The sequence below is a fragment of the Lissotriton helveticus genome, chromosome 1_1 (genome assembly GCF_964261635.1).
Source record: "Lissotriton helveticus chromosome 1_1, aLisHel1.1, whole genome shotgun sequence".
Lineage (NCBI taxonomy): Eukaryota > Metazoa > Chordata > Amphibia > Caudata > Salamandridae > Lissotriton > Lissotriton helveticus.
Window position 1 is genome coordinate 1,255,977,046 of NC_136057.1, and position 16,806 is coordinate 1,255,993,851.

The 16,806-nt window shown below is 48.5% G+C and overlaps 1 protein-coding gene across 2 annotated transcripts in view; it reads left to right on the forward strand.

Annotated features, from left to right (window-relative positions):
* Positions 1–16,806, forward strand: part of LRRK2 (leucine rich repeat kinase 2) — a 2,266,429-nt gene that overhangs the window by 2,049,270 nt on the left and 200,353 nt on the right. For both annotated transcript variants that reach the window (XM_078680082.1, XM_078680090.1), the window contains one exon: positions 467–539. In XM_078680082.1, coding sequence (XP_078536208.1) covers positions 467–539 — 73 coding nt within the window. The remainder of the gene's footprint in view (positions 1–466; positions 540–16,806) is intronic.

Here is a 16,806-nt window from a genome sequence, read left to right on the forward strand (position 1 = left end):
ATATTATTTTATCCGTTGGTAACCCGAGCACACTGTTTTCATGCACACATTGTAGAACCAAATGTATTATGCTTAGATACAAAAAAATAAAGAGTAACACATTAGCATGCATTAATGAATACTCCATTCCGTATACCTAACCACATCTCGGTTAATAATGCGAACACGTTTATGTTCATGTGAATCACTTGGGGGACCTGATAAATTATTTTTTTTAAATCCTCGCACCTCTCATTGCCTTATGCACTCTATACTGCTGCACTGTTTAATATTAAGAGCCGAATGAACAATGTTGCACAAATTGTTTCCTACTAGTGTATGTTAGCCAACTTTGCGTCGAGTTCTTTCTTTGTCTTTTGCAGGCATTTGACTTTTAGAGTAAGAAGTGAAGCTAAGTCAGTACTTATCAAACACTAATTTGATCTCCAAGTTTCTGACTGGTGTGGGTTTCACTTGTGTCTTTTAGCAAAAAGAAGAACTTTATTCTGGTTGGGACAGCAGATGGTAAAATAGCTATTTTCGAAGACATGGCAATCAAGGTAAATTACTTCAAAGTATTCTTCTGAGTTCATATCCGTTGTCTAGTGATTTCCGTTCTCAAATCCTCAAATTATTCAGAACTCTAGTTTTCAGGTTTTACTAGATGTACAATTATATTTGTTTCATAAAACGGTCAATTCCCTTTATAAGAAATCATTGCAATATATTAAAAGTAAATGAATGTGCAGTAACTGGCAAAACTTAGTGAGTGATAGCAAATGGCTTTACTGTCGCTTGTGTTTATACTGTAGGTTGAGATGACATTTTTCACATCTGATACTTAGGCAAAGCATCGGTTTATGGAGCATGCTTCATTTTTCATCATTGCTCAGCGTTTCTGTATGGATGACATGTTGAAACACAGTACCACACAAAAAGCAGACAAAACATTAAGAATGCAGCCGTATAAATTAAGTCTTATGTCTAACATATTGACAAAGTACTTATATTAGTGTTTGCTAAATATGGTGACAACACATGCCCCATATGTTTTCTATATTTGTGTGCCATTAAATTATTCTGTTGTGATAACGTTTTTTTTATACAGTGCGGCATTCATCTTGTAGTATGGCACCCTAACTTGGAGTCTGGGAAGCTGCGAGTAACTCAAGCCTGCTCATACCACAGCAATTAATGAAAATCTATTTAACAGTATAACTGGCTACATGCTTTAACACAGCATAATAACAATCCACCCTTAAAGGCATTTTGGCTTTAGTAAAGGCTTTTTATAATAACTATGCCTGACTAACTGCTTTTGTTGTGACATTTCATATTTTTGTATATTTATTTTATTAGGTTATTGCACAACAAAACAGGAGCACATATTATGAGCCCTCGTAGCTTTTTATATTAAACACAGTATAATTCAGAGTCTCATTTTGTGCTACCAAATAATACAAAACCATAAGAAACTATAAGATATCCAGTGGAGTCAACAAAGTATTCCAATTAAACTCGTATGGTGTGTAGCTTTGTGATGTGGTGTTTCGAGGCATTTTGTGTATCATGATACGGTGTGATATATTGTAGGGTTTGGTGTTAGAAGAAAGTTACGTTATAGGACATGGTTTATTGACATATTATGATTTGTATTGTGTAATGTGTGAACTACTTTGGTAGGTGTGCGGTGGTGTGGTGCTGTGAAGTGTATATATGGAGTGGTGTACTAATGTGTGGTACATTGGGTTACTGCAGATTCTGGGTGGTCCGATGTGATGAGATGTGGTCTTGTGAGGTAGTGGGTGGTGGAATGTTGGGAACATCTTTGAAATTTATGGGTGATGTTAAAGATTAGCTATTGCAGACCATCTCCTACAGATAAAACTAGTTGACAGCATAAGTACATAAATATCGAAAGGCCAAAATGAATCATTCTGCAACAATTTTTTCAGTCCAGTTTTTCATCCCTGGGAGAAAACGTGGATATTTCTTTTAACTAATGTTGACTGAAACCGTGCACACTACACATCTCGATAGCAGAGACCCAGTCAAAGCGCAGTGCACTCATACAGTTCTTTGTTTTTGCCAGGGCCGGTTTGGGCCGCTTTTGTTACTGGGGCCCAATATTGCACCTATACTGCAAAAGTGCCCCCGTAACAAAACAAGCATTTGCAATGCCATAGGTCTCGCATTAGGAAAGTTTGAGCTATTGATATTGTAAATGACAATTTTTTAATTTATGTGTTAGTTTTGAAAATAGTGAAATTAATAGCTTTGTCATTTACAGTACCAATAGTTACACCTTTCGCAAATGTGACACCTATAGCATTTGTAATGCAACATGTGTTGTATTTACGTGACTTAGGGCCAGATGTAGGTTATCCCCGATTACCGATTCTGAAATACCGAATCATACCGATTCGGTATTTAAGAACTGGCAATCGGGATGTAGGTATATTTACCGAATTAATTACCGAATCGGTATGATTCGGTAATTAATGAATCGGTATTTACCGAGTCTGTAACTGCCATTGTTTCCTATGGGCCTTGAGGCCCATAGCAAGCAATGTCAATTACCGAATCGGTAAATACCGATTCGGTAATTGGGGGAAATATTGAAGGGTGGCAGGGTGTCACTTTGACACCTTGTTGCACCCCTCAATTGTGCATGGGTGCACATGTTGCTGACATACATGCCCTTAGGGCATGTATGTCTGCAACATGGCACTGTTTAAAAAGCAAAAAAAATGCTTTTGAAATGGTTTTCTTAATTTACCACGAACTACTAGTTGGTGGTAAATTAAGAATTCTTAAACCCTTGTAGCACTGAAAACAGTGCTACCTACATCTGAAATTACAGAATCGGTAATTTTACCATTTTGGTATTTTACCGAATCGGTAAAATTACAGAATCGGTAAAGTTACCGATTCTGTAATTTTACATGCCCCTACATACCAATGTCCAAATACCGGTCGGAAACGGCCGAAAATCGGTATTTTCGGCCGTTTCCGACCGGTATTTGGACACCTACATCTGGCCCCAAGATGTATTGATATTACAAATAACAATGGCTTTTATTTTTTTAAAAAAATTAATACTTAAATAAACGTTATTGTAATTTATAATGGCAATAGCTTAAACTTTTATAAATAACTTATGTTCAGTGTATTTTATTGTGATGTAAATCCAAGAACAGAAGTGAAATATTAACATCTTTTTGTCACATTTGAAATAAAGCTTGAAACATTGAGAGAACATATTTTAACCAGTTGTTGTTGAATGGTTGCACAGATTGATGCTGTGGTGGTGCTGAGTGATGTTGTGGTGGCGACGAGTGATTCTGTGGTGTTTAGTGATGCTGTGGTAGCGCATAGTGATGTTGTGGTGCCCCTGAGTGATGCTGTGGTGGTGCTGAGTGATGCTGTGGTAATGCGATAGATAGAGTGAGTGCGATAGATAGATAGAGTGAGGGTGATAGATAGAGTGAGGGCAATAGATAGATAGAGTGAGGGCGATAGATAGATAGATTGAGGGCGATAGAGAGATAGAGTGAGGTTTGTTACATAGAGTGAAAGGAGATAGATAGATAGATAGATAAATAGATAAATAGATAGATAGATGGATAGATGGATAGAGTGAGGGCGATAGATAGTGAGGGCGATAGATAGAGTGAGGGCGATAGATAGAGTGAGGGCGATAGAGAGAGGGAGGGCGATAGATTGATGAGTGAGGGCGATAGATTGCTAGAGTGAGGGCGATAGATTGCTAGAGTGATGGCGATAGATTGATAGAGTGAGGGCGATAGATTGATAGAGTGAGGGCGATAGATTGATAGAGTGAGGGCGATAGATAGATTGAGGGCGACAGATAGATAGAGTGAGGGCGACAGATAGATAGAGTGAGGGCGACAGATAGATAGAGTGAGGGCGACAGATAGATAGAGTGAGGGCGACAGATAGATAGAGTGAGGGCGACAGATAGAGTGAGGGCGACAGATAGATAGAGTGAAGGCGACAGATAGATAGAGTGAGGGCGACAGATAGATAGTGAGGGCCACAGATAGATAGATAGAGTGAAGGCGACAGATAGATAGATAGATAGATAGATAGATAGATAGATAGATAGATAGATAGATAGATAGATAGATAGATAGATAGATAGATAGATAGACAGAGACTCTTTGGTAGCTACCCACTGGAAATAAAAAACACTGAACAAAGAAAGTGTGCAGAATGTGAACAAATAGTGAAATACACAAATTGGCACCATGAAAGATCACCAAAATGAGAACGCATGTGGTTAACAAGTTTACGCACTCATACAGCACAGGCAGCAGCAGTGTAAGCTTTCCTCCGCTTCTGTAACTGCGCATTATTGCATATGATGGAGAGAGAGGTGTGTGGTGTACTAGAGTGAAGTGTGTGCTAGTAAAAGGTCACGTTTGACATGGTGCAAATCACAAGGTGAAGGTATGGTGTATATGAGTGATAGAAATATTTGCAAGAGTGAAAAGATAGCAAAAGATGGTTGTTGAAAGTTCCTGCCTGCACGTCATGACGTACTTTTCCACACATTCCAGGATGACATGGATAAGTGAAAGGGGGCGTAAGGGGGCTGGGCTGGAGTCCCAAAGAAAGGGCGAGGCAGTGTCATTGGTTCGCTACTATCGTCATACCTTTATGAGACTGTAAGCCTCCAAATTTGTACGAGGGGTGCTCTGCTTTGAAAATTTATGCTACAGCAAATACAAACATAAAGATGTTCTATTTACAGCAACTCAGCACATTTCTCGGGCATGCCAGCCAATAGATCAAACACAGCCCACCGCCATTTGTACAGAATAAACAACGTGTATGGCGTATTTAAAAAATGCAATCATTAAAAACTAAACTAGATAAAGTGATAACATGAATCTGTGAACACCCAAAATCACAGGAGCCTGCACACCCTCCTTTTACACCTAGATACAGAGGAACATGAATCTGTGAACACCCAATATCTCAGGAGCTAAATCTTTAAAAACATAATCAGGTGGCATTATGTACTACGGCGCACATCGTTAACGCACATGCTGGAATTACTTTTACATTTTATTAAAACCCAGTGTTATTCTGCAATTAATGGACGAGCTGAAAAGGCTGCTTCCAGGAGAAAGTGTGTCTGGAAATGGTTTTTGTTTTATTTGCAGATTTGCCCAGTAGACGTTCTCTGGGGGCAGCTGGCCTGAGCAGTGGGCACTGAATGGAGGCTCTGCCAGACTGGCTAGTCTTAAAATGTTGGCATGCACTCTTAGTATCACCGAAAGGGCAAGAAAGCGACTCAAAACTGCGCGCACTCATTTAGAGTTTTAGTTAATGAATGCCCGGGAGTTTTTCTTCAGTTTAATATAGCGCGAACTAGACCCCAAGCCATTGGAGCGCTTTACGTGTGCAGCACTTACATTCCACACGGACACATCAATTTTTGGTAAGCACTGGGAGATTAAGTGATTTGCCCAGAATCACCGTGCCTTGCTGTCGGCCCCCTAGCAGGGGTCAGAGGAGAGTCTGCTGTTTACACAGTTCCAGTTTTACTGGCAGGAGGGGGGCGGGGGGTAGTTCACACATATCCTAGTGAATGGGCTGCAGTTCACACATGTCCAAGTTGTTTTAGGGCTGGGGGAGGGTGCGGGAGTTTACGCGTGTTTGTGCCAGCGATCACACCTGCTTGAAATTAAGACCAAGAGGGGGGTATTTGAGTTGATGCCAGTAAATTGAGTGAGAGAGCTGGCACATTTGTCAGCAGGCCACGCGTCATTCGGCCTGGATGCTCGGGGGGTGCTGCTTTTCCAAACGTTTTGAGTTTTAATTCCCGAAAATAGAGCTGCATCCCACACGTGTTTTTGGTTAAAGCGCCTGGAAGGAATGGGGGCACCTGTAGGCCCTTGCCATGTTCTATCATTTGATTGTCCGAGCCTACAAAGGTGCACACGGAGAGAGAGTGGGGGTTTGAGAGACCTTGTACGGTCTCCAGGAGGTCTGTGCTCGGATGCCTGAAGCTGTGGGAGGAGCACACTGGCAGGTTTTGGAATCCTCGGAACGATAAGACAATGATGTACACACAGCGGCAGAACACTTTTTTTTGTGTTTCATAGAGCGCGAACTCTACAGGAAGGTATCAGAGCCCTTTGCACGAGCGCCAGTTGCTTTACAGACGGACACATTTATTCTCTTAGGCACGGGGAGATTAAGTGATTTGCCCAGAACCCCGTTCCTCAGCTTCGAGGTCGACCGCTCTAGCCCTTACGACATATCCTCTCCCCTGAACTCAAACAAGGGGGACAGCACAAGAAAACAGTCAAAACATCACAACACAACAGCCAGAGCTTAACACACCACAATGCAACGATGCAGCACAAAAACCCCACAACACAAAAAAACAATACTTCACCACTGCATTACAATTATAAACAATATCATTGCACATTCTCTGTCACACATTACCACTCCAAGTAATCTGGATTCGTAATACGATGGTAATAGTGTATTTGCACTGACTCACTTTCAACCAAAGACCTGAAATAGAGCCAGACAAAACTGTGGTGTGATCCGATTCTCCACCACCGGAACGCGAATGCCTGCCAGTGAGTGTGCACATCCCGAAACCGGAAGTTTGGCTGCGTCACGCCTGTCATGGGACGGGACTTCCGTCTTCTGCGGGAAGCCCGCGCTCACGGAGTGGCTGGCCCAGAGGAGCAGTGGTGACGCGGGGCTCCCATGCCTGAGGTAGAGCCCCGCGGAGGCTGCAGAAGTCAGGAGTGGCGCCGATGCGGTGAGTGGGGCTTAGTGGGGGGGGGTATGCGCGTATGTGTGTGTGTGCGTGTGTGTGTGTGCGCGCGCGTGTGTATGTTTTATCCACTTGCTGGGAATCTGGGACAGGAGATGTGCACAGCGCGTGGGTGAATGTGCGCGCACATACGCTTTAATCAGCAACGGCTCTGCGCGTGCCCATCCCCTGTCCAACATTCCCAGCAAGTGGATAACAAAAGATCTTTCACTGGACGCAGCGCTTCGGGCTGCTAACACCAGCTCGACCTAAAAATGGCCCCCAGGGGTCGAAAACCTACCCTTCTCTGCTGGCTCCCCGGGGAAATTCCCGATACCCTCCGGCCCTGGTGAACATTTCTTCAACAGTCAGAGTTTCTGAGTATTGCAGTTGTCTATCTTGAGACAGATGAGGTCACATTTGTATATGAACAAACCTTGGCTATTCTGAAGTAGGATTTACTTTTGTTTCCAGCTTCTGCAATAGTGCTGGTGTAATGCTTTGATGTTGCAATGAATGAATGAATGAATACTTTATTGTATGATTACCTAAAATCATTTACAAAAGCAATGCATATTACTATCAAAGTTAAAACGGTAAGTTGATAAAAGAAAAACATTTAAAAAGCATTGAAAATGCAGAGAGATTTAAAGGAGAAGGGAAAAAAATCTAGAGACATAAACAGGTTGGACAGTCAGTGCCCTGGTGTCAATTCATCTTAACTTATCGGGCTTAGTACCAGATCACCGATGACCATAAGATGCTTTATTTATTGTTTGCTCAATGAGAATGGCACTGTTGTTGACCATTGGAATTGGCAGTCGGCATGTAGATTGTTATTATGCTGTTATTTTTCCGTACTTTGTGTTTGACATAAGATCTTTCCAGCAGTGGCAAAAAACTTCCCGACACGTGCCAGCTCCATTAGTACTGTTGAGGTATATATGTGCGTTAAAGCCTCCTTGCATGTTCTTACTTTACTTAGGTTGAACATTGCCCTTAAGTATTTGCACCTCGGGCTTACCAACGTTGGACAACAACAGATGACATGCTCTGCTGATTCTGTGTGGTATTGACACAGTCAACATCCTCTATTTCCAGTTGGTATGGTTGTCCAATGTCCCCTACAGTCCTTTATTGGTAGAGTTAGCAGCCTGGTCTTCAAGACATTTTGAAGAGCTTGCCTGCCAGGCCGGCTTTCAGGTATGGTTGGCATAGAGTGGCTTCATGTGATTTTGTAAGGCCCTCTGTGCCACGGATAACTCTGATTGCATCTCTGTCCTGGTGCCTTGAGATGATCTTAACCTGTTTTTTAACAGGTTTTTTAGGCTAACTGTTGACAGATTTAATATCGTTGTATGATCAGCTGTCAGGCATAGTGTTTTATTAGCTGAAGCAAGGTACCTAGCCCATCGGCTGGTTTGATCCGTGAAGAGTATTTGGAGTGCTTCCCTCATAGTGCCCGGGCTAGCCTTGTTCACTCAGTGGTACAGCTTCACTTTGCCTTTTTTGCATTCTATTTCCATTGATGTTAAGTTAAACTCAAGTCTGATCAGTGTATGCCTTGTCGAGAATGGTAGCCTAAAGACCTTCCTAAAAGCCATGATATATAGGTGCTCCAATTTATCGGACAATAGGCCCGGGAAGGCCAGATGGCCATACCTAATTGTTGAAAATAGCTTGGCTTGTATTACTCTTCGTATACCCTCAGTTGAGTGGCTCACAAGATTCTGATGTATTTTGAATAGGGCATGTGTGACTTTAGCAGATTTTGTCTCCAATGATTTGCCCTTTGATGTTGTTTTGCCAGTATCTGATAATTGTACACCCAGGTAGGTATACTTATTTGCAGTTGCAATTCTTAGTGGTCCGATGTTCCAGCCCAGCAAGGATGTTTGGGTTATGACAAAAAAAAAATACCTTGGTTTTATTTGCATTAGTTTGGAGATTATTTTCTGAGTTGTATAAATGAAGAGTCTGTAATGCCCTTTTCATGCCTATTCTGGTTTGGTCCAGGATGACAAGGTCATCCGCGTATTGCATAATAGGTATTCTAAGGTGACCCAATTTAAGTGGAAAAAAATTGTTTTTTGAGAGTGCAGCGCCCAGGTCCGCAGTGTATTGGTTAAACAGTGTTGGCGCAATCACACAGCCCTGTTTTAACCCTTTGTTCGTATGGATCTTGGCCGTTGCGTGTGACTGTGTGAGCTTAGTGCGGACCCATGTACCAGTATGGAGGGACATAATGGCTGCCAGAAGTTTCCTTGGTATCCCCCACTTTGCAAGCTTTGCCCACAATACGTTGCTGTCGATGCCATCAAAGGCAGCACTATAGTCAACAAAGCAGGCATATAGGGGTGGGTTTACCCCCTCTGTAGCCTTAGTTACCAGATATATCTGAAAGAAACAGGTTAGTATTAGATTCCTTACCTTAGAATATCCCCAGGCGTCAGTCTGGATCCGGAAACTTTTGCGTAGCAGTACCCCTGCGCGTCGGTAGGCGTCGTCTGCAGGCGTCCCCTGCGGCTCCGCGTCGTCGGCGTCGTGCGCCGTGATGACGTCGCTGGAGTATATAGACGCCGCCTCCGCTCGCTGACGTCAGTTCTTCTTTTTTCCGCGCCAGTTAGCGCAGATCCGAAGAGCAGTACTCCGGTCTTTTGACCTAGTTTTGTTAACTTTCACTCTTCTTCAAGGTGCCGGTAGGATGCCCGGGTTTAAGAGTTGCGACGGGTGCGACCGAATGATGTCGGTCACCGACCACCATCGACTCTGCCTCCGGTGTCTGGGCGCGGACCACGACGTCGAGTCTTGCGTCGACTGCCGGGCCTTGACAGGTAAAGCTAGACGGGAGCGGTCCCGCAAGCTGCTCGAACTCCGAGTGTCGGCCCCGCGTCGAGAGCGGTCCCGGTCCGGTCGGAGGTCGAGGGAGCGGTCGAGGGAGCGATCGCGGAGCCGCCATGAGCGCTCCGGGAGTCGCCACCATTCCTCCGGTTCATCAGGTAAGCGTCACAAGAGGTCGGGGCGTCATCATCGTACCCCCGACTCCCCCCGACGCCCGCGTGATGCGGCCGGGGGTTCGGGTGGCCCCACCCCCGCGGCCCCACGTGGGTCGCCGACGCCGTCTGCCCCATACCCGTCGGTCCCTGGGGAAGGCGCGTCGCCCGAGGAGATTGAGGCGTTCCTCATGGCTATGAGGGCGATGTCTCCTCCGGCGGGGCCTACGGCGCCTGCGGGCCCGTCGGTCCCGTCTGGGAGCCCGAGCGGTTCGGGTGCACCTGCCCCGACGCCGCCGAGTGCTCCGGCCCCGGCGCCGCCGGCGGCTCCGGCCCCGGCGCCGCTGGGCCCTTCAGGGTCGTCGCCGGCTGGTCCTCCGGCCTCCCCGGCGCCGATTCCATTGGGGCAACCCGTGGTGCCGCCTCCGCGCGGCGCCGTGACTCCGCCGTCGGTTCCGGCCGGCGTCAGGTCCCCGGCGCCGGCGCCGCGCGGCGCCACCCCCGATCCCTCTCTGACTCCTGACGCGGAGTCGGACCGGCGTCGTCCGACGCCGAGTCCGGCGCCGTTGGGGCCCCTTGGCTCCGAGGAGCCGGTTTATGTCGTCGACTCGTCCTATGGCGATGAGGACGAATATGGAGAGGGTTGGGAGGGGTCTGAGGACCCTTTGTCACGAGCCTGCCAGTATGACGTGGACTGGGTAGGTGACTTAGGTGAGGCCAGTGGTCTGAACGAGTCGCCCAACCCTGGGTTTGTCTCGCCTTCCCCTGTGGCGTCGGAGGCGGGGGCTGCCTATTCGGTGGTCCTGATGAGGGCTGCCAAGGCCTTGCGCCTTGAGCTCCCCGTCGCTAAGGTGAAACCTAACATCCTCACCGAAGTATTTAAACCGCAGTCGTGCCCACAGGAGCCTCTGCTGCCATTTAATGAGGCCCTGACGGATGTCCTTTTGGGCACCTGGTCCAGGCCCGCTTCCGGTGCACCGGCTGACCGGAACGTTGCCAGGCGTCACCGTCCGTGTTCGGACGACCCTGCCTTCCTTTCCACCCATCCCTCCCCGGAGAGTCTGGTGATCCAGGCCTCCACTTCCCAGTCCGCATTCCCGTCGGCTCCGCCCGATCGGGAATCGAAGCGATATGACCAATTTGGCAAGAAGGTCTTTTTGTCTTTGAGTGCTGGTCTGCGGTTTTGTAATACCGCATGCCTCTTGGGCCACTACACCCACTCTCTGTGGGACATGGTCGCGGAGTGTCTGCCGCAGTGCCCGCAGGAGGTGCGGGACAAGCTCAACCAGGCCTTGGTTGAGGGCCGGGACGCGGCGAGGTATTCGATTAGGTGTGGTCTTGACACGACCGACTCGCTGGGACGGGCTATGTCCACGACGGTGGCGATTCGTCGCCATGCTTGGCTGAGATCCGCCAACTTCTCGCCGGATGTCCAGACTGCCCTCATGGACATGCCTTTCGATGGCAGTCGCCTGTTCGGTGACAAGGCGGACAACGCGCTTGAGCGCTTCAAGGACTCCAGGGTCACGGCCAAGTCCTTGGGTCTTTCGACCCAGCGCCAGCAGCAGGGTTCGTTTCGCCCCTTTCGTGGCCAAGGAAGGGGCGGTCCCACGCGTGCTGCCAGCCAAGCGCCGCAGAACGCTCCCCAGCGCGGTGGCGGCCGTGGTTTCCGTCGTGGTGGCGGTAGAGGGCAGCGGCGAGGTCAGTCCACACCTCCCCCCGCTGCAGCCTCCAAATCTTCCTAGTCCGAGCTTTCGGGCTCATGTGACGCCAGTGGGTGGCAGGGTTCGTCATCACCACTCCCACTGGCGCACGATTACATCGGACAGGTGGGTGCTGCAGCTCGTCCGAAGGGGCTACTCCCTCCCCTTCGAGTCCACTCCTCCAGCCATGCCACCGCAGAACCACCGTGTGTCGGGGGACCACTTGACACTTCTGCAGGAGGAAGTTACGGCCCTCTTGGCCAAGGGGGCCATCGAGCGCGTTCCTGGGCCAGAAGTAGGGTGTGGTTGCTACTCCCACTACTTTCTGGTGCCCAAGAAGGACAAAGGGGGCCTTCGTCCTATCTTGGACCTACGGACCGTCAACGGCTTCCTCCGGAGGGAGAAGTTCAAGATGTTGACTTTGGCTCAGGTCTTGGCTGCTCTAGACCCACAAGACTGGATGGTAGCGTTGGACTTGCAGGATGCGTATTTTCACATCCCCGTCCTGCAGGCCCACCGGCGTTACCTGCGGTTCACGGTAGGCCACGAGCACTTTCAGTTTATCGTGCTCCCATTCGGCCTTACCAGCGCCCCACGGGTGTTCACGAAACTGATGGCGGTGGTCGCAGCTCATCTGCGCCGGTTAGGGGTTTCAGTCTTCCCCTACCTCGACGACTGGTTGTTGAAGGCGGGCTCGCCCCAAACAGTCGTCCACCACCTTCAGATGACGGCAGACCTCCTGCACGAGCTGGGGTTTTCCATCAATGTGCCGAAATCACACCTGTGTCCCTCTCAAAAGCTCCTTTTCATCGGAGCGGTTCTCGACTCGGCCCAGTTTCGGGTTTATCCTCCGGAACGGCGGGTCCGGGATATTCAGGCTCTGATTCCCATCTTCCAGCCATTGTCCCGGATTTCGGTCAGGTTGATGCTGCGGCTTCTGGGGCTGATGGCCTCCTGCATCCTTCTGGTGGATCACGCCAGGTGGCGGATGCGGGCTCTGCAGTGGGACCTGAAGTTTCAGTGGGCCCAGCATCAGGGCAACCTGTCCGACCATGTCCTGATCTCGGAGGGCACTGCGAGACAGTTGCAGTGGTGGCTTACGGACCGCGATTGGGTCAGAGGCAGATCCCTCCCCCTTCCCCAACCGGAGCACGTGGTTGTGACGGACGCGTCCCTCCAGGGCTGGGGTGGCCACTTGGGAGAGCGGAGATCAGAGGCATCTGGTCTCCGGCGGAGTCCCGGCTCTATATCAACATGTTGGAGCTGCGGGCGATTCGCCTAGCACTGAAGGCATTCCTCCCCTTTGTCAACGGGAGTGTAGTGCAGGTGTTCACGGACAACACCACCGCCATGTGGTACTGCAACAAACAGGGCGGTGTGGGGTCGTGGACCCTTTGCCAGGAGGCTCTGCGCCTCTGGCAATGGCTGGAACGTCAGGGCGTGACTCTGACGGTTCAACACCTGGCAGGTTCTCTGAACGCCAGGGCGGACGAACTCAGCCGTCGGTGCTCGGTGGATCACGAATGGCGTCTGAACTCGGACGTGGTGAACGGCCTCTTTCAGCAATGGGGAGAGCCTTGGTTAGATCTATTCGCCACAGAAGGGAACGCGCAATGTCATCAGTTCTGCGCGTTGGAGTTTCCAAGACGGCACTCGCTCGGCGACGCCTTTCGGCGCGAGTGGAGCTGCGGTCTGTTGTACGCCTTTCCGCCTATACCACTTCTGCCCAGAGTGCTGAAGAAGATCAGGCGCGACCGGGCCCAAGTTATCCTTGTGGCTCCGGACTGGGCTCGAAGATACTGGTATCCCGAGCTACTCAGCATGTCAGTCGGTCCCTCGATCCGCCTGCCCCTTCAGGAGGACCTTCTGTCGCAGCAGCAGGGGACGGTCCTCCACCCGAACCTGTCCAGCCTCCACCTCCATGCGTGGGGATTGAGCGGCGACAGTTGAGGCCATTCGACTTGCCTCCTGAAGTCTGTGATGTGATTCTGGCAGCCAGGCGTCCCTCCACAAAGTCGGTATACGCCTGCCGGTGGAAAAGATTTGTGGCATGGTGCACAGCAAAGGCTGTGGATCCCCTTTCTGCCCCTCTTTCCGAGGTTCTCCTCTTCCTTCTTTCTCTTGCCCAGCAGGGCTCTGCTCTGGGCACTATCAAGGGCTACCTTTCTGCCCTTTCCGCCTTCTTAAGGCTACCTGATCAGCCATCTTTATTCAAGTCCCCTATTGTGCTGAGATTCTTGAAAGGCATCACGCACATGTATCCTCCTGTTCCGTTCGTGATGCCTCAGTGGGACTTGAACCTCGTTCTGACATTCTTGATGTGCGCTCCCTTTGAGCCGCTTCATTCCTGTCCTCTCCGTCTTCTCACTTTAAAGACGGCCTTCCTGGTTGCCATCACCTCTGCCAGGAGAGTGAGTGAGCTCCAGGCTCTTTCTGTTAAACCTCCTTTCTTGTCCATCCATCCTGACAAGGTGGTTCTTAGGACTAGGCCTTCTTTCCTGCCCAAAGTAGTTTCTGCTTTTCACATCGGGCAGTCCATCACCTTACCCTCCTTCTTCCCGCCTCCGCATCCTTCAAAGGATGAAGAGCGGCTCCATCGTCTGGACCCAAAACGTGCGCTTTCATTTTACATGGATCGCACACGCCAGTTCCGGGTGGATGACCAACTGTTTGTTGGCTACGTGGGTGAGAAGAAGGGAAGGGCGGTACAGAAACGAACCATCTCTCGGTGGGTCGTCCTGTGCATCAAAGCATGCTACTCTTTGGCTCGGAAGGAGCCTCCTGTTGGGCTGAGGGCCCATTCCACTCGGGCCACGGCGGCTACTACTGCCCTGGGCCGGGGAGTCCCTTTGCAGGACATTTGCCAGGCGGCTACGTGGGCCTCGCTGCACACCTTTGCGAGGCACTACTGCCTGGACAGTCAAGTCCAGAGGGACGGCTTCTTTGGCCGTTCGGTCCTCCAGGACTTTCTGGTGTAGGTTTGTATTGGTTCGCAGACCCACCACCGGGGTTGGTATTGCTGGGGTATCTATTCTAAGGTAAGGAATCTAATACTAACCTGTTTCTTTCAGATGAACAAGTTACTTACCTTCGGTAACGATATATCTGTAAGAAACAGTAGTTAGTATTAGATTCCTTACCGCCCCACCCGTCCTCCCCGTTCTGCGAACTGATACCTAGGGTTAAGGTCATCCCTTTCAGGGCCCTAGTTTCAAATGGCACCAGTGTTAGTTCTCACATGGCTCTGCGTGTTCTGGCGCGGAAAAGCTGTGTGCAAAGAACTGACGTCAGCGCGCGGAGGCGGCGTCTATATACTCCAGCGACGTCATCACGGCGCACAACGCCGATGACGCGGAGCCGCAGGGGACGCCTGCAGACGACGCCTACCGACGCGCAGGGGTACTGCTACGCAAAAGTTTCCGGATCCAGACTGACGCCTGGGGATATTCTAAGGTAAGGAATCTAATACTAACTACTGTTTCTTACAGATATATCGTTACCGAAGGTAAGTAACTTGTTCGATAATGCGATGGCATTATCCATTGTTGATGTGTTCGCCCGGAATCCAGTCTGGTAATGTGCTATTATCCATTCCTCTAGCTCTTTCAGAAGAACGTTTGCATATGCCTTTCCGTCCACGTCAAGTAGAGCAATTAGTCTGTAATTCTCAGGCTGTAAGATGTTGCCTTTCCTATAGATTGGTTGCAGAATGGAGCCTTTCCACGAGTCTGGTACTCCTGAAGTTTTGAAGCAGTAGTTGAATAGACAGTGCATATGAGGGGCCCAAAAGGCCCGATCTTCATTGAAGACACTTCCTGGTAACCCCTTCGGTCCTGTGGCCCGTCCTTCCTTATGCCTTTCAATATGAGCAGGATTTCTTTTTCGCTAAGAGTGAGAGCCTTACTCTTGTTTCCCTCTAGACAATGGTTTTCAACTAACACTGTTTTTAGCCTAGATTTATCCTGATCAACATATAACTTAGTAGCATGGGCTGCCTATTCTTTGGCAGGCCTTGCATTGTGTATGTTGCTTCTACCATTGAGATTATTGATGTAGTTCCAAAATCCCCTGCTCTTGCTGGGGGCAAGCAATGCGTAAATGCCTTTACATTTATAGTCTATAATTCTCACTTTCAACTCCCAGACTGTGTTTTCGTGTGCTCTTCTGGCTGCTTTCAATCGTGATTCTGTCATCGAACATTTTTTCCTCCGATACTGTTGCTCAGCGAAGCGACACTGCTTTTTGTTCTCTTTAAATTTTTTAAGGTCAGAAAGGATGGCATGCCCACTTCTGCGACGTTTTCCTCTATATGGCAATTGTTTTCCTGAGGTCATAGCTTTGGATAATGATAAAATGATTTTCAGCCAATTCGTATGTGGACTAGATATGCGTGTTGCCTTTTTCCAGGAGTTATATTTCTCTTGGCTAATAGGACCCCACTATATGCATTTTATCAGTGCGGTATCAGTGTTTGTATGGAGCATTTTACCCGCCGTTAAATGTTCAAATTGCATTGTTGTATTTAAATTGACCAGGATGGTCACTTGCGGTAGTGTTAGTCACCTTGTATTCTTTGCACCTCCTCTGTAGGCTATGGCTGAAAAAGATGTAGTCCAACGTCGAGATATTTTTAAAGGTTGGTTGTAGCTTCATATTTGGCGGCACCACTTGATTTGCTGGTTCCAGGCGGAATGCATTGATGCAAGCTTCCATAATATTCTGGCCTTTGTCTCCTCAGTGGCTGGCCGAATTGCACAGGTCTCTCATGTTGCAGTCCCCGGTAATGATGCATTCGTGACCTGGATTTTCATAGAGATATTCTCTAATTAGGCTGGTAGCCATCCTTGAGCTCTCATTTTTTAATTTATTATTTGGGTTAATGGATAGATTAATTACCGCAGTTAAGTTGGAATTCCCTCTAGCCTTACCCCTTTAGACTGACGATCTGGATGTCGGGAGAATTTGTGCGCCATTCTTCCATCTGAACTTGCAAATTCAAGTTTACATAGATTGATACCTCACCAATAGGTCTTCCAAGTAGGTTTCTCTTAATTGCTAAGGTGTGAATGGCCTGGTAGCCTTTGATTGGGGTTGGTGACGTGTTCCATGTTTCCTGTAAATATAAGATGTCTCCCGTTTTGAGAAGGCTTAAGGCATCCTTATTTGCTAATGTTGATTTGAGGCCTGCGACGTTTCAGCTTATAAGTCTTAGGGTTGTTCTTGTTTTAACTGCTTCTGTGCTAGGGATTTGTCCTCCCTTTAGTGTGCAGAGCCGTTGAGATCCATGCCCAATCTTCTGCGGTGGTGCCCATAGTCGATCTTG